Source organism: Canis lupus, chromosome 22 (assembly GCF_048164855.1).
Source record: "Canis lupus baileyi chromosome 22, mCanLup2.hap1, whole genome shotgun sequence".
In the NCBI taxonomy this organism is placed as follows: Eukaryota; Metazoa; Chordata; class Mammalia; order Carnivora; family Canidae; genus Canis; species Canis lupus.
In genome coordinates this window covers 18,170,891-18,189,282 of record NC_132859.1, presented here as the reverse complement: position 1 = coordinate 18,189,282, position 18,392 = coordinate 18,170,891, and the positions used below count along the sequence as shown (strand labels likewise).

Below are 18,392 nucleotides of genomic sequence, written 5' to 3'. Positions count from 1 at the left end.
CCCCTGCCTTGTTTTTAACTTAATATAACCTGAAACTCAGTCTGTATCAGTTCACGGGCCTCTCCCTTCTTTTTTTTTTTTTTTTTAAGATTTTACTTATTTATTCATGAAAGACACAGAAAGACCGGCAGAGACATAGGTAGGGGAAGAAGCAGGCTCCCCACAGAGAGCCCGGTGCAGGATTCTATCTCAGGATCCATGAGATCACAACCTGAGCCAAAGGTAGACATTCAACCACTGAGCCACCCAGGTGCCTCTCTCTCTCTCTCTCTCTCTTTTTTTTAATGTATTGCTCAATGTTTTTTTTAATATCCGCAATATATTCACAGAGTTGTGTAACCATCACTCTAAAGATAGAGCAGCTTCATCAACCCAAAAAGAAACCCTATATTTATTAGCAGTCACTCCTCATTATCTCTCACTCCCTTCCCTCAGCTATAGGCAACCACTGATCTACTTTCTGTATCAATGGATGTGTCTATTGTGGACATTTCATCTAAATGGAAATCTTACAATATGTGGCTTTTGTATGTCTGGTTTCTTTCACCATAATATTTTCAACATTCATCCATGTGGTAGCATGTATCAGTACTTCCTTCCTTTTTATTGCTAAATAATATTCCATTGTACAGAATTTATGATTCATTAGTTGATCTATGTATTCATTAGTTGATGGACATTTGGGCTATGTCTACTTTTTAGGTATTAGAAATAATGCTGCCATAAACCTTCAACAAAATCTCTCCAGTGAGATTTAGATTATTCCAAATCCTTTGTGATTCCAAATAATAGCACAACAAATACTCTTGTGTTTATGCTTTCTTTTATTTGTGTATCTTTAGGATTTATTTGTAGAAGTGGATTTATTGAGTCTATGTAAAGAGCTTTTTATATTTTGCAAACGTAAGCCCTTTGTTTAATGAGTTGCAAATACATTCTTCCAGTTTGACATTTATCTTTTAACATTGTTTTTGGTGTTTTGTTTTGTTTGCCATGCAAAAATTATCTATTTTTGTATGTATTCAAAATGTATCAATCTTTCCCTTTACTGCTCTGGATTTTGAGATACAGTTCCAAAGCCTTTCCTCAGTTCCAGGTTATAAGGAAATTTACCCAGGTTTTCTTTTTTTAATATTTATTTATTTATTTGAGAGAGACAGAGCAAGCACACACACATGCATGAGTAAAGGGAGGGGCAGGGAGAGTTTTTTTTTTTTTTCAGGGAGAGATTCTTTAAGCAGATTCCTTACTGAGTGCAGAGCCCAACATGGGGCTCAATCTCACAACCCATGAGATCACAACCTGAACCCAAACCAAGAGTCAGAAGCTTAACCGACTGAGCCACCCAGACACCCCTACCCAGACTTTCATATGCTATTTATATGGTTTCATTCTTCACATTTGTAAGTTTGATCTATTTGGAGTTTACAGATAAAATATATATTATTATATATATAAACATTTCAAAACATATATATATATAATAAGCTTTTTTTACTTGTGAATGGCTATCCAGAGATCCAACCCTATTTATTTAAAATATCATTTTTTTCCTCAGTGATTAGAGATGCCACTTAAATCATTTGCTAAAATTTTCTATATATTTGGATCTATTCCTGGTCTGTCCCATTGGTCTGTCCATCCACGAACCAATATTACATTGTTTTAATTATAGAGGTTTTGTAGTATGTTTTAATAGCTGATATGGCCAGCATAATCTACTGCACTTTGGGGGTGAGGGTGGGATATTCCTATCTGTTCTAAATTGTTTATCCACATGAATAAATGTGGATTTTTTTAAGTATGTATGTATGTATGTTGTATGTATATATGTATGTATTTGACAGAGAGAGCATGAGTAGGACAGAGGGAGAAGAAGCGGACTTCCTGCTGAGCAGGGAGCCCAATGTGGGGCTCCATCCCAGGACCTGGGATCATGACCTGAGCCAATGGCAAAGCTTAACTGACTGAGCCACCCAGACGTCCCCCCATATGAACTTTAAAAGTAAATTGTCTAGCTCCAGGAAAACAAAAACCAAAAACATGTACTGATATTTTGATTGGGGTCATGTTAAATTTATATACTAACTTGGGAAGAATGGGCATCTTTAAAATGTTTATCTGTCCAAGAATAAGAGATGTTTCCATTAGTTCAAGTCTACTTTTGCATTTTGAGGTGTATTTTAAGGTTTTCCTCATTATAGGTTTTGTACATTTCTTGTTAAGTATTTCTTTTTGATATTGTTTGTATCACACCAGTCACTGGTAATTGCGCACATAAAAGCTATTGCTTTGTATGTTAATTTTTTTTTTTTTAATTTTTATTTACTTGATGATAGTCACAGAGAGAGAGAGAGGCAGAGACATAGGCAGAGGGAGAAGCAGGCTCCATGCAGGGAGCCCGATGTGGGATTCGATCCCGTGACTCCAGGATCACGCCCTGGGCCAAAGGCAGGCGCCAAACCACTGCGCCACCCAGGGATCCCTGTATGTTAATTTTTATCTTACTACCTTGCTGTATTACTCATTACTATGCTGTATTAGTTTTAATTTTGATTTTCTTGTGTTTTCCATCTAAACATTCAGGTCATTTGTGTGTACTTGCCTTTCTTTGCAATCTTGATTTCTCTCATTGTTTTCTTTTGAAAAATTGTTTTGCTCTTCACATCAATACAATGTTAAAATGTAATGGAGGTAGCGGATATCCTGTCTTGCTCCTTGACTTTCTGATTACTTCCCTTTGATGAGAATGCCAATAGTGTTTCCCCATTAAACAAGATTCTAGATTTTATTTTTCTTTCCAAAGATTTTTGTTGTTGTTAAAGAGGAGAGAATGGGTGGGCAGAGGGAGAGAATCTTCAAGCAGACTCCCTGCTGAGCACGGAGCTCAATAAGAAAGGGCTCTATCAAGCAGCCTGGGTGGCTCAGTGGCTTAGTGCTGCCTTCAGCCCAGGGCCTGATCCTGGAGACTGGGGACTGAGTCCCACGTTGGGCTCCCTGCATGGAGCCTGCTTCTGCCTCTGCCTTTGTCTCTGCCTCTGTGTGTGTGTGTCTCATGAATAAATAAAATCTTAGAAAAAAAAGGGGGGGCTCAATCTCAAGACCCATGAGATCATGACCTGAGTGGACCAAGAGTTGGACACCTAACCAACTGAGCCCACCCAAGCGCCCCTAGATTTTACTTTTTAAAAAATCAGAATGGGCGTTGATTTTTGCCAAAAGCTTTTTTATCATCCATGGAAATAACCACATTTGCTTTTAGACCTACTATGTGAGTTATATGAATACATTTCCTAATACTGAACCATCTTTGTAACAGTCATGCTAAATTACCTTAAAATATGCTATAGTTTGCTAATATTTAGGATTTTTAAAAAATTTTTTAATTTTTATTTATTTATGATAGTCACAGAGAGAGAGAGAGGCAGAGACACAGGCAGGGGGAGAAGCAGGCTCCATGCACCGGGAGCCCGACGTGGGATTCGATCCCGGGTCTCCAGGATTGCGCCCTGGGCCAAAGGCAGGCGCCAAACCGCTGCGCCACCCAGGGATCCCATAATATTTAGGATTTTTGCAGCAATATTCCTATGTGAGATTGGTCTGTGGTTTTTTTTGTGCAATCTTTATCAGACTTAGGTATCAACATTATACTTGCTTCATAAAAACTAAACTTTCCTTCATTTTTCCACATTTTGTAAGTTTACCTTATATTAGGGATTATCTGGCCTTTAAAAGATTTGGTACTTCCCATCTCCAGTAGGATGAATTTCAGCTAATTCTATTTTCCTAGGAAAGTAATCATTATCAAATTTATTTGTACTAAGTTATGAGAGTAATCCTGTTTGTTTGAATATCCTGTTATACTGGCTATTTCTCCCTTTTATTTATATGTCATTTGGCATTTGTGCTTTCTTTCTTGATTGGGCAAGCTAGAGGATTGTTTTGTTTTATGAACTGTTATTTATTTTATATGTAATTACTTTCTGCTTTTATTTATCTTTATTAAAGAATTTTGGGGAGGAGGGACCTAAATGTTAGTACTGGATTCCATTAAATCAGTGATGGGGAAAATCCATACCTTTTAAATACCTTATGCAAATAATGAAATCAAAATAAGTGAATTAAATATTCAACTCATAAAAGAAAGTAAAAATAGATAGCAGTAAAGTGCTTGACTTTCAAGTCAGATGCTGACAAGATGGAAGCCAACTGCTAAATCTTTCTCCTAGACTGGAGAAAATTTGGATTGGATTTGGATTGAGTTTGGATTACTGTGGGATGACGATATTCTACAACAGTCTGAATTCATGACTGCTGATCCAAAGTACATGGCAACCATCTCCTCAATCAACCCAGACATTTTAACCAGAGACAGGATGGAGGTATAGTTCTTCCATGTGGATCTTTAAAAATATTCTACTACTACCTATCCGTAACAGCACAAGGGGCAGCATTTGTACAACTCAATCCCTGCTAGTAATTAATACTAGGCTGAACCATGCCCAAAATGACCTGCACAGTTACTACAGTTACCTCAAAATTAAAACTAAAGCTAAAATATGGGATCCCTGGGTGGCGCAGCGGTTTGGCGCGGGCCTTTGGCCCGGGGCGCGATCCTGGAGACCCGGGATCGAATCCCACGTCGGGCTCCCGGTGCATGGAGCCTGCTTCCCCCTCTGCCTATGTCTCTGCCTCTCTCTCTCTCAATCTGTGACTATCATAAATAAATAAAAATAAATTTAAAAAAAGCTAAAATATGCCAAAGTCTACAAGGTTATATGAATCTCAGCAGTTATGTGTGAAATTTTATGTTTACCAATGTTTAGTATTCAAAGGAATTTATTTCCTGAAACTGTATCTATCATCTTCAATTTCAATCATATTTGACAGACATTAGGAGCACACGAGGGAAAATATTTATAACAAATAAGAAAGCATACAAAACTGTACATGCAGTAATGACTTTGCAAGACAAAATATAAATATGCCATATTTTATACACCAAAATATTCACAGTGGCAGTAACTCCTTGAAGGTAAAATCCCTGTCTTACTCATCTTTATAGTGCCATCTTACAGAAGAATGCCTAGTACAAAATATGTATTCAGTAAGTGCTTGCTGAAAAAAATGAAAATGAGTAATACACATCTTCAAAAAAAGGTACTCGATCAAGTAAATATATGAAATTTTAATATTTTTTTCTGAAATATACAAAGGACTAAAGACAAAGTCAATACCTAACTAAAACTTTATGTATCTTCATTATTATAAAATTAATCTTGAGTCAAAAATCCAACTCTAAAAATATGGTCTCAAAAATCACATATCTACATATAATACTAAGACAAGTAAATTGTCTTATGCTGCATCATCATCATCCACTGCAGCATAGATGGCTTGATTCCTCCTCTTAATTTTCTTTCTTTGTTCAGGTTCATGTTCATCACTCAGCCTCTTTGATGGCAACTCGGTTAAGTCCTTTCCATCCCCTGACTCCAGAGCCTCACCAGGGTTCCTCTCTCTGCCATCTGGAGAACCCAATGTATCATCAGAAGATACAATCATGGAACCTGGCAAGATCCTGACATCAGAGAAGCTTGCAGAGAAGTCAGAAGCTTGATCAGAAGAAGGTTCTGCAGATGGTGTATTCATGTCACTACGCGTACTTATAATACTATCTTCATCTTCCTCTTCTTCATCTAACATTATTTCATCTGGATTAATAGAGGACAGGGCAGATGTATCTGTGTTATATTCACTACGGTCTTCTCCAGAGTCATTACTCTCTACATCATCCTGCTCTTCATATTCACCACACAAATTATGTTCTTCCTTGGCCTTCTGAAGCCTGACATTCATGTCAGTGATGCCAAGTTGGGCACAAAATTCAGTAGTTTGAGGATTGATCCTATGAACCAACTGCATTTGTGTCTGTGGTCTGCTAGGGTCATAACAAGCAGCTGTTATGCTAAAGTTACATGGAACTTTGAGGTCATGATTCAGTATTTCCAACACTTTGTTCATAGCTTCTTCTGTTGCACTATAATCCCATCTACAAAAGTCCAAAACAATAGCTTTTTACATTTTATTAGCCTCAGACAATAAAAGATGAAATCTAACAATGGATTTTGTGTGCAAGGATAAAATATAAACCATATATAAAAATTCCATTTAATAAAATTATAGTTAATTTGCCAAAGGACTATTTTGGAATAAAAATAATTCTTAGAAAAAACTGTTCTTAACTGTTCTTAACTCATGCTCTAAAACAATCATAAATTATTTTAACATGTGAACCAAATCTCCATATTATCATTTTACGCATTTATTCATTCATAAACTTATTTGGGTTGGTACTCAATTATCGATTTTTCTATCCCTTAGATGGAAAATTTATACCAATCTTCCCTATTTTGACACTCACTTAATAATAATTCCCTTCATTTCAAAAAGAAAAGAAAAGAAAAGAAAAGAGGAAAAAGGAAAGGAAAGGAAAGGAAAGGGAAAGGGAAAGGGAAAGGGAAAGGGAAAGGGAAAGGGAAAGGGAAAGGAAAGGGTGGAGGGAACAAAAATTGGGCATGCAACAGAGAGCAAACCCTAAATAAGGTCAGACTCACCTTGTATGCAGGCCATTATTTTCAGGCATATTCCATAGCCTCTCAGTCACATTAATAAGATCATTGGTAGCCCTAAGAACAGTAAGCCATTCGATATCATATTCTAAGTACTCAGGAGCATTGGGGTCATGGTCTATTTCTATTACCTAGAGGAAGAAATTGATACTTTTATTTTTAATATTCTAAGAATTTCAATATAACAATGCAATTTAGGGGCGCCTAAATTTTAGGGTGGCTCAGGCGATCAAGCATCTGCCTTCAGCTCAGGTTATGATCCCAAGGTCCTGGGATAGAGCACCGCATCGGGCTTCCTGCTCAGCAGGAGTCTGCTTCTCCCTCTCTCTCAAGTAAATAAATAAAATCTTAAAAATAAAATAAAATAAAATAAAATTTAAAAGGAATGATGGCTTAAAAACACTAATGTAACTTAAATATTCCCAAGGAATTCTAAAAATACCTAAATTATAGATAGCATAAATAAATTCTAAAGGGAAAATTAATACTTTTCTAATCATTGGAAGAGCAAAACTATGCAGTTATTTCATTTTCTTTTTACCTGAAGAAAATCTCTATGTGGTAAGCATTTGTCCAAGGCTAAAAATTTGGTTGCTTTAGCTGTCTGTCCTTTATCCCCGGCCTAGAAATATGAACCATGATTTAAGAAAAAAATGTTAAGACATCACAGGTAATTCATACACAGAATAGGACGGAAACAATCTTTATTAAAAATACCCCTAAGACGTATGTCAAAGAAATAACTGTCACTATTCCAAAATAAGTTAGTTCTATAACCACTAGTGAAATGGGCAAGGCACTTAAACTCTCTGGCTGCAACTTCCTTACAAAAGTCAAAGCAGACACAAATGCTGATGATAATGATACTGTTAAAGCACATAACACAAAGATTAATAACAGAATAGCTTAAAAGTAATCTGCCAGAGCTAAAACTAAGCAACTTTTGGAAGAAATTATAAGGAAAAAATCTTTATAACCTTGGGTTAGGCAAAGATCTCTTAGATATAACCCCAAAAGTAGATGTGATACATTCACAGAATGAAATACTGCTCAACAATAAAAATGAAATAAATACTAAACTTGCTGCACGAATAAACCTCAAAAACAAGCAAAGGAAAGAAACCACAAGACAAAGACTATGGATTTTAATCCCACTTATATAAATGTTCAGAAAAGGCAAATCCATAGAAACACAAAGCAAGTTAGTGGGTGCCTGGGGCTAAGGGTGGGAACATGGACTCACAACAAAAAGATACAAAAGATCTTTTGGGGGGAACACCTGGGTGGCTCAGCGGTTGAGCACCTGCCTTTGGCTCAGGGCATGATCCCCGGGTCTGAGATTGAGTCCTGCATCGGCCTCCTTGTAAGGGGGGCTTGCTTTTCCCTCTGCCTGTGTCTCTGCCTCTCTCTCTCTGTCTCTCATGAATAAATAAAATCTTAAAAAAAAAAAAAAAAGATCTTTTGGGGTGCTGGAAATGTCCTAAAACTGGGCTATGTGACGTTTGCTCTGGAAACACCCAGGAGTCTGGAAATATACTAAAACTCACTGAATTGTACATTTAAATAGATGGATTTTATGTTATGTAAATTATACTCCAATGAAACTTTTTTTTTTTTTGAAACTATTTTTTAAAAAATGAACTGGTAGAAAGAAACATGGGCAGATGTCAGTAGGTCACAAACATGAAGGCCATATTGGATGCAGTACAAAGTGACTCCCAGAAAACAGTAAGGCACATGGAAGAAAACAGACAAGGAGCAGGCTATGGGACGTCCTGCTGTGGGCCAGGTTTTAGTTCATTGGTGGAGGGGGGAGCTGAATGGGGTGGAAGGCACACAGATTATAGGCAGATTGTGGCAGCAGGGCTGCCCTGAAGAAAAGGGGTCTTTGGTGTTGGAAAAGGGCTGAAAGAGAACACTGGCAAAGTCAGAGGAGGTTGAGGAGCTAAGAAAAAGGGATCAAACACGTTAATTCAGAGACTTAAGTCCCTGCAGTTAACAACAGAAGATGGATGGAGAGGAGAGTACCAAATCTGATGCTTCAATAAAAATCCAGGAGTGTCATGAGCCCTACAAGACAAAAGACAGTAACACAGATGTAGAAAAAGTGATTGATATGAACAGATGACTTGGACCTTACAAGAGGATAATTACTTTGGCAGTGGCCCAAAGGGAAATAAAAGGAGTAACCTTGCCTCCTCTTCCCAGTAAAACTGGGGAGTGAGGATCAACCCACAACAGCCAGGGCCTACAGGAATGTTTTCAAACAGAACTTTCCACACTATACTTGAAGAACATCATTAAAGTGTACCCCCACAAAAACGTGTGGGGTCAAGTTCAGGAAGCACTGCACACCACATGCACCACCTTCAGCCCAGGATGTGGTTTTGGAGACCCGGGATTGAGTCCCACATCAGGCTCCCTGCATGGAGCCTGCTTCTCCCTCTGCCTCTGCCTGTGTCTGTGCCTCACTGTGTGTGTGTCTCTCATTAATAAATAAATAAAATCTTAAAAAAAAAAAAAAAAAAAAAGAAAGAAATTCTATAAGAGCCTTTGAGACAAACTCTCTAATCTTGTTAACCCAGGACATTTCTAAATGTTTTCCCCCTGTGGAATACTTTATGGGGAAAGTCAGAGTTTGGTGAGAATGGGAGGGGAAAAGGAGAACCACACATTTCTGTAAAGGCCTAATTATAAGCATGTATTTATTCTCTATCTTCCATTGAGCACCATCAGCACCATCATCCCCCGTTTCCCAAGGAAACTCTGGAACCTGAGTTCTGTTTTTCCCTCTTTGCCGTAGGTTAGAATCTCATCTTTTGCTTATACAGTCTCCTCTGCCTCCAATTTTACTTACTATAATCCATACACAAAACTGCTACCAAACTGATCTTTCTGAAATGAAGTCCGGTTTCATCACTCCCCCAATTACCTTCTGGTTAAAACCCCAAACTCCAGGGTATGGCCCGGAAGGCAGTTCTGATCTTGTTCTGGCCTCATCTCTCCCTCTGCCTCAGCCACAGGCACTGCTGCAGTCCCATCAGCATGCCGGGCATTAGGCCCCTAGTCTTTGAACAAACAGGTCTCTCTACCTAGATGGTGTCACCTATATTCTACTGCTTCCCGGCATAACCAATTCCTCTGGGAAACATTCTCAATCTCTTCATCTCTCCATCTACCTCCCCTTCTCTCACCACAGTATAGCACAGGTGGCTCCCACAGTATCCTGGCACTTTTAGTCACAAATTTATTGCACTATTTTATAATCACTGCTGGTCTCTTCTCCCCGAGGATAATGGAGTTACTTGCAAAAGCAAAGTTATCTCTGATCTCTTTCTCTAAATTTACAACTGGGCCAATAGTGCCTTAGCCTGCAGATATTTGATGAGTGTTTGTTAAATCAAAGAATAAATACTTTTGGTTTCTACCTGATGCTGCATCAAGGCTGCAAACTTCACGTGAAGGTGTGCAGAAAACCAGTAAGTAGGTTTTAAGTGCTCTAAAAGCTCAGAGGCAGCAGGACTTCCCAATGTGTTATTTTCCACTTCTTGTCGGAAAAAAGATTTAGTCTTAAGAAGTTGCTTCTTATTTCCATAATGATATATCCCTCTTGGCCAATCGTGAGATAAGAATATGTCCATAGGCTGCTTTAGCTTTAACAGAAAAAGAAAACTTTTAAAAACAGATTAACCAAAAGCAATCCCTACTTTCTCTCCACCACCGCACAACCACTTGCCACTTAGATCCTTAGATCTGTAATTCATTCTAAGGAAACTTTATTAAGATGGTCACAGAAGTCACTAAGAACTCACTCATCTAAGCAAAAAGAAATCGCTTTCTCTCTCCTCACAAATCACCCGTATCTTCCATGGCAAGGCAAAGCAATACAGACACACTTTGATCAGACTGCCAACCAGCTATATAGGGTCTCTAAAATATATACTAACCATTATTCTTTTCCCTTTTAGTGAAGAAACTATTTTAAGACACAGAGACATCAGACTTCATGAGATCTCTAATGTAAATAATACAGTAAAACACAAAGGTACATTCTTTTTTTTTTTTTTTTCTAATGGACTCACATAGCATACACCTAAAAAATCCTGTTTACTACTATGTAAGTTATGTTAGCGGTATTTGAGGTGGCTGGTGTATTCATGGGGAGGTCACAAAATACACCTCATACTTTACTGATCCCTAGCACCTTCAAGTAATCTGCAATAAATACTTGGAAAACTAAATTAAGTTTTCAAGACAATATAAGACAGGTATGGGGATCCCTGGGTGGCGCAGCGGTTTGGCGCCTGCCTTTGGCCCAGGGCGCGATCCTGGAGACCCAGGATGGAATCCCACATCGGGCTCCCGGTGCATGGAGCCTGCTTCTCCCTCTGCCTGTGTCTGCCTCTCTCTCTCTCTCTCTGTGACTATCATAAATAAAATTAAAAAAAAAAAAATGACAGGTATGATGAATCACCAAATAACTGATGCAAGCAGTAAGTGCAATGAAAATTCAGAGAAGGGAGATGGCTTTAAACTAGAACACTGGTGGGGCACCTGGGCAGCTCAGTCAGTTAAGCATCTGACTCTTAATCTTAGCTCAGGTATTGATCTCAGGATCCTGAGTTCAAGCCTCACATTGGGCTCCACGCTGGGCATGGAACCTACCTAAAAAACGAAACCAAACAAAAAACTCTAACACTGGCATCTAAGCTAGTTCTTCAAAGACTGGTAGAGGACTGAAATGGGCAAAAGGGAAAAGCACTCAAGGTAGGGAACTGTTATGAGTAGGATATTAAAGAAATGCCCACAAGTGTCCTTATGCTCCTACAGAGACTGTAGGGTATGGTGGGAAGGGCCTGAGAGCATTAGGCAGGCTCCATCACTTAACTATTTGAGAAATCCTGCGCAGGCTACTTACCTATCTGAGCCTTGGCCTCGCATCCTTAATGTGACAAGTTAGAGTAACACTTACTTCATTGAACTGTGTGGCAATTATATGAAATATCTTCTGTGAAAACCGCTTAAGCCCACTGTCAGCCATTTAATGCATCCTCAAACAAAAACCTAGTTTCACTTACTCTCCAGTCAAGCCAGTGTTCCAATGCCACCCTCACAATACTACCATATTCTCTATTATTTTTTACCACTATTTATTACCTATTTAGTACCATTGTTTACAATATTTTAGTATTTTCTTTAAAGTATCACTTTATGCCAGCATATATTTTCTAACCTTAACCTAAGTAGTAATATCTAAAGTCATGGATTAAATGTTCTATTTTATTACTACTCCCTAAAATAAATTCATAACATTAGAATTAAAAAATGTTAATCTGTGAACCTCCTAAAAGCAACTCAAGATCCAAATTTTAGAAATACTGAATTAGGCTCTTCTTGGGAGTCATACACCAAAATGATCAAAATACACTTTGGTAGAATTACTTTAACATTTTTTCAAGTCTGCTATAATGTACTTTTTACATACCTGTTTTAATTTATAGACTTCAATATTTCTCACATGATATATACTCCTTATCGTAGCTGGATTATAAGGGGGGCACTCAAAATGACCTTAAATTAAAGAAGAGAAATAAGCTATATTCAACTCCCTTAAATACCACAAGTACAAATATATATATATATATATATATATATATATATACACACACTTCTCCAAAACTGATGTCTATCATTAATGTTTTTGGTTCTTAAAAATTTAATGAAGACACTGTCCTTAAAATGCTGGTATTTTCTACTAATAAGTAATCACTAATTATAAATCTCTAAATAATTGAGGGGTTTATGATTTTTTAAATTATATTTAATATGGAATACGTTGGTCATTCACATAGTTTAAAATTTAAAAGATACCATCAGAACAGAATAAGGAGTTTTCCTCCAGAGAGTAGACCAGTGATGTGTAGGGCTGGGGTGGGAGCAGGAATTAACTACAAAACTTCTGGGAATGATAGAAATGTTCTAAATCTGGATAGTTGCATAATCCTATAAATTTACTGACAATTACTGAATTATATACTTCCAAAAATATGTAAGTTTTACCTCTACAAAGCTGCTAAAACAATGGGAGGCAGGGATCCTCCTATTCCTGTCCCCCAGCCACCAGTAACACTACCTAGAGGCAACCAGTGTTAATCAGGTTTTAGTATTTTATTCCAGGGATATCAACTATGCATATAATAATACACAAACTTCTTTACCCTTCATTTTTTTTTTTTTTTACACAAATGGCAGTAGTTTCTACATATTTTGTGCCATGTTTTTTTCTTCACTTATTTTGGAATTCTTTGTGTATGTTACGGATAGAGCTGCTTATTTTCTTTTTAAAAAAAAATCGCTTCATGGCACTATATTGTATAGTTTTATCATGATATAGTTAATTAGCTCCTACGTTTTGCCATTACAAACAAGGCTGAAATTTTAAAATGTATACACATCATTTTGCACTTGTGGAATATATCTATACATTACATTCCTGGAAATAGAACTCCCGGGTCAGAGTGCTTTTATAATTTTCATAGATTACCAGCTATCCTCCAAAGAATGGAGGATAGTTTGCACCCACACTTGCCATAAAGGAGAAAGCCTATTTCTGTATTCCCATGCCAATAGTTTAAGACCATGGGCAGCAGGGAACAGACTTATGATTTAACAGTGGCACTGAGGATATAAGTTTTAGCTGCCAATTCATAAAATTTCAAAATCAATGTGAACCCAAGCTATTTCTTTAACTTTAAAAGCAAGGTATAATTTTTTCAGATATAGTAGAATGAGTAAGTACAGTGTGGTATATTTCTACAATGGAATACTACTTATAAGTTAAAATGAATAGAGTGATATGTATCAACATGGATTTCAAAAACATATTAAACAATGAAGCAAGTTGCAGGAAGATATGTGCAAAATGATACATTCCCATGAAGTTTAAAACATGCCAAACTATATGCTGTTTAAAGCTGTTACATATCTGATAATGACATAATCAAGTGAATGACAAACACCAAATTCAGGAGAATGACTGCCTGGTGAGGAAAGGGAAGAATAAAAGGAGAATGGGACTGAGGACAGATTAAACATGAGCTCTGACTGTATCTGTAGTTTTATTTCTTTGAAATCCTAACTAAAAATCACAAGATACAAAGACTTGATAAAGCTAGACAATGGATACATAAATAATATGTTCCAAAGTTCTCAACATTTTTACATGTATAAAATATTTCATTAAAAAATAATAATAGTTCAGAGAAAAAATCCAATGAAAACGTCAAACTATAAATTATGCGTTAAGTTACCCTGAGACATGCAAGTTCTAAAGTTTAAACACAATTCTCAGAATAATATATACCTTTTCGATAGTCATGAGATTTAAAGATACCAGAGATGCCACCAATCCTTACGCCTCGGTATTTTACTACACCAGCCAAACCTGAAAAAGTACACAGTTAAATAAAATAAAAATAGGCAGAAGCAATCTCTTTACTAACTAAACGAAGAGTTTAAAGGCCTAAAACTCCATGTGGCCCTAAAATTATTTGAAAATTAAATGTCATGATGAACTCTTACATAGTGATATGCCAACAATACATAAAGGAGACTTGGAAGGAGAGGCCTAGAAGCAGACAGGCAAGAGACTAAGCAGAAAGGAAGGAATAAATGAAGTTAGGTGCGTTAAGGGAAAAATAGACATAATTTGGTACTTAATCAAATACTATAGTGGGTTGGAGAGGAAAAAAGGAAAAATGTCCTATGATAAATTTGTATGTTATACACCTGAAAGTCAACAGGTTTAAAGTAATAAGAACCTGCAGTTTTGTTTTGTTTTTAAGATTTTATTTATTTATTTGAAAGAGAGGGAGAAAGAGAGAGAGAACACAAGCAGGGGGAAAGCCAGAGGGAGTGGGAGAAGCAGGCTCCCCGCTGAGTAGGGAGCCTGATGCAGGGACTGGATCCCAGGACCCTGGGATAGTGACCTGAGCTGAAGGCAGATGCATAACCGACTGAGCCACCCAGGTACCTCAAGAACCTGCAGTTTCGATATTTCATTTCTGACTGACCATCTTCAAATATTTTTTCACAATACTGCAATTGTCAAATAATCAACCAGCAATGAAGTAGAGATATACATTCCTGAAGTTATGATGTCATCATTACAGCTATAAACATTTATTTTTTGTTTAATATTTTATTTATTTATTTGAAAGAGAGAAAGCATGAGCTGGGGGAAGAGCAGAGGGGGAGGGAGAGAGAAAATCTCTCAAGCAGACTTCACCGTAAGCAAAAAACTCGACTCAGGGCTCAATCTCACAACCCTGAGATCATGACCTGAGCCAAAATCAAGAGTTGGATGCTCAACCGACTGAGTTACCTGGGCGCCCCACTATAAACATTTCAATAAAAAGAAAGGACTGTATAATCTAACAGGGCTAAAATTGAACCTGAATCTAATCAGGCTGTAAATCTAAATATAGTATTATATAGATTATAAGTAATGCAGAGGATGAAAGGAAAATGTTAAACAACATATAAGAAATTCCAATCAGTTAAATCCAGAAAGCAGGAAATTCTGTAAGACAAATTTCCATTTTCCTCAACAAATAAAGGACATGGGGTAAGGGAGGAAAGGGACCATTACAGCCTAAAAGGCATTAGAATCATGACAATCAAATGAAATGTGTGGACCTTGCTTGGATTCTACTTGAACAAGTCCATTTTAAAGCCAACCTCTTGGTATTAATCACAGAAATCTGAAGATTAACTAGGCAACAGATAATGAGGAATTATTGCTACTTTAGTTAATATAATAACGCTATAGTATAATAATGGTACTATATAATAATGTATATAATCATAGTGCTGTAGCTGTGATATTTTTTTAAAAATCCTTTATCTCTTAAAAATATGTACCAAAATATTCATAGGTGAGATAATCCGATGGCTGGGATTGGTTTTAAAATACTCTAGTCACTTCTTCCCACAAAAAAAGTTTAGAGGGGGAAAAAAAAAGTGTAGAGGGGAGTGGGGTTAAAATAAGGATGACAGAATGATAATAGTTGTTGAAGCTGGTTAGTAGGTACAAAGATTCATTTTACTATTCTCTATTTTTGAGTATGTTTAACGATTGTCATTATAATAAGTTTAAGTTTTCTTAATTTAATAGAAAGAGTAAGAAAAAATAAAAGGACTGCAAATAGTGTAAAAGGTCTCTGCAGTTATATTTATTATTACTATGTCATATTATCTATATTGCTTAAAACACCACATGAAGCATGGACACATTTTCATGATTACCTGTTTAAATTTACTGTTTTAACTAAACTTTCAGAATTACTTAAATTAAGAGGCTTTCCCAAAACACTATACATCTCAAGATGCTGCCCAGCTAATATACAAATCCTGACAGGCTCTTCCATTCCAAACAAACCAAAAAGTTACCCACAAACACATACCTAAATAATAAATGTTTGGTGCCACCCAGCCACCATAGGGTAACTCTTGCAAATGATTTGAGGCTTCATGGTTTCCCCCAATGAAGATTGTGAGAACTGGGGCCTTTTTCTCTCCAGAGTAATACCTGGAACAGAAGGGTAAAGTTGTCAGTTGGCATAGCGGAAATCAGGCATCGAGAAAAGCCATTACGCATCCCTATGAAAGTGGGCGTAGCAGAAAAGCAAAATAAGGTCCAAAGGAAAATCTGAGCTCACGATAAAAAAACTAAAAAGCTCTCCCTAAACAAATTTGCCTATGCTTGTCCCTAAGAATGATGGGGCTGCCTGCCACCTTGGGTTCAAAACCAGCGTGCGTTCAATGAGGTCAAGAACTTTGTGTCGTTGCTTAACCCTAGCTTCTAGGATGCGGACGAGGACAAAGCAGGTGTCCACCAAAAACCCCCGGGTCAATAAATGAAGCAGCCCCAGAGACCTACCCAGTACGAGGGAGATTAACCTGTCAGCTTCTTCCTCCAGGTTGATCCCCCCAGGCTTCGATCAGACAAGGACAGACAGGTGGAAGGAAATGAGAAAAGTGACACTAAGCACCCGTTCCTAGACACCGCGTTAACAAAAGGTAACTAAGCGAGACAGCTGGTCCGTGGCGGGGCCGTGGCGGGGGGCGGGGGGGGCAGCAGGGGTCGCGGGGGGGAGGAGGAGGGATTCGAATCCAGTCCGGGTCCTCCCCCACCCACTGCTCCGAGTCACGGCCCGCGCCGCCGGGTCCCAGGCCGGGCCGAGCCGCTCACCTGTAGAAGGTCTGCATGTGGCGGTACTTGGGCGGGACGGCCATGCAACGCAGGTCCGGCCTCGTTGCGCACCGCCTGGAAGTCGCCGCAGCACAGCAGAAGATCTATCGGCCCGGGGGCCGCGCCTCTCCGCCAGCGCCAGCGTCTCATAGATCTTGTCTAGCTCGCCGTGGCAGCAGCCGGCCACAGCCACCCGCATCCCGCCGGCCCGAGGCGGGGAGCGCTGCCCGCAAGCCCCTGCCCCAGAGCCAGCCCAGGCCGGACGGCGAAAAGGACGCGCCCCGCTCGGCTCCCGCCAACACCGAGCCCACGCCTCGCGCAGACGCCTGGAATACAATTCACTTCCGGTTTCCAAGTCTCGCGAGAGAGTGATCTGGAAGGGCGAGAACCGCGGGACGCGAGAGAGCTTTCCAAAGGAGTCGGGCTTTTCCTGGCTCCGTGGGTCCTTGAGTGGTAGCTGCCTGACAGATGGTAAAAATCAAGACGAGAATAGCCGAGTTGTGTTTTGTTTTTTTGTTTTTACCCAGAAACAGCAGTTTAGTTTGATAAAATTAAGCCAGATTAAGCAAGTGAGCCCGTGCGATTGGCTCATTTTCTAGGACGAACCCTCTCACGGCAAAGATAAATTTCCTGAAAGAGAATTAGAGAGTAAAAGATGTTTTTTAAAAAGACACATCAAACTGAAAATCATTTTTTAAATAAAACTTTAAAAGCTCGCTGAGGGTCTCTGAATTATCCCACGGAAGAGTTTCTAAAATTACCGGGTGGCTCAGTGGTTTAGCGCCTGCCTTCGGCCCAGGGCGCGATCCTGGAGACCCGGGATCGAGTCCCACGTCGGGCTCCCTGCATGGAGCCTGCTTCTCCCTCTGCCTGTGTCTCTGCCTCTCTCTCTCTCTCTATGTCTATCATAAATAAATGAATAAATCTTAAAAAAAAAAAAAAGTAAAATAAAATTACCGTTTTTTTTTTTTTTTAAAGGAGCCGAGGACTCTTATTTTTCCTACCAAATCGGTGTTTGCATAACTAGACTGCAAGCTCAATGAAAGCGGAAGAATGTCTAGAAAACGTCCAGGAAGGAAAAGAACCAAAATGGCAATTTAAAAAAATGAGTGGCCCAGGGGCACCTGGGTAGCTCAGTGGTTGAGCATTGCCTTTGGCTCAGGTCGTGATCCCCGGAGGTCCAGGGATCGAGTCCCACGTCGGGCTCCCTGCAGGGAGCCTGCTTCTCCCTCTGCCTAGGTCTCTGCCTCCCTCTCTGCATCTCATGAATAAATTAAAAAAAAAAAAAAAAAGGAGTGGCCAAGTTAGAAACAAGCAGAACAGTAAAACACCTCTGCCAAATTTAATCAAGAAAGTAATCTAATCAGGATTATACAGGAAGTAAAAAAAAAAAAAAATCCATCTTTCATTTAAAAAAAAAAATCTGTGTAAAATAACATTGTAGGAACAATGACACCAGAGTTAATTCAAAAGTAAGCAGAAGAAAGAAAATAAAAAATATATTTTAA

The 18,392-nt window shown here is 38.5% G+C and overlaps 1 protein-coding gene across 1 annotated transcript; it reads right to left on the bottom strand.

The window, feature by feature from the left end:
* Nucleotides 1-4,821: 4,821 nt before the first annotated feature.
* On the bottom strand, nucleotides 4,822-17,222 carry DBR1 (debranching RNA lariats 1). The gene is given in 10 exon segments (XM_072792586.1): nucleotides 4,822-6,052; nucleotides 6,618-6,763; nucleotides 7,174-7,254; nucleotides 10,061-10,285; nucleotides 12,118-12,203; nucleotides 13,996-14,076; nucleotides 16,097-16,221; nucleotides 16,885-16,940; nucleotides 16,942-17,001; nucleotides 17,003-17,222. Coding segments are annotated over 10 exon segments (1,635 nt in total). The 5' UTR covers nucleotides 17,084-17,222; the 3' UTR covers nucleotides 4,822-5,358.
* Nucleotides 17,223-18,392: the final 1,170 nt, after the last annotated feature.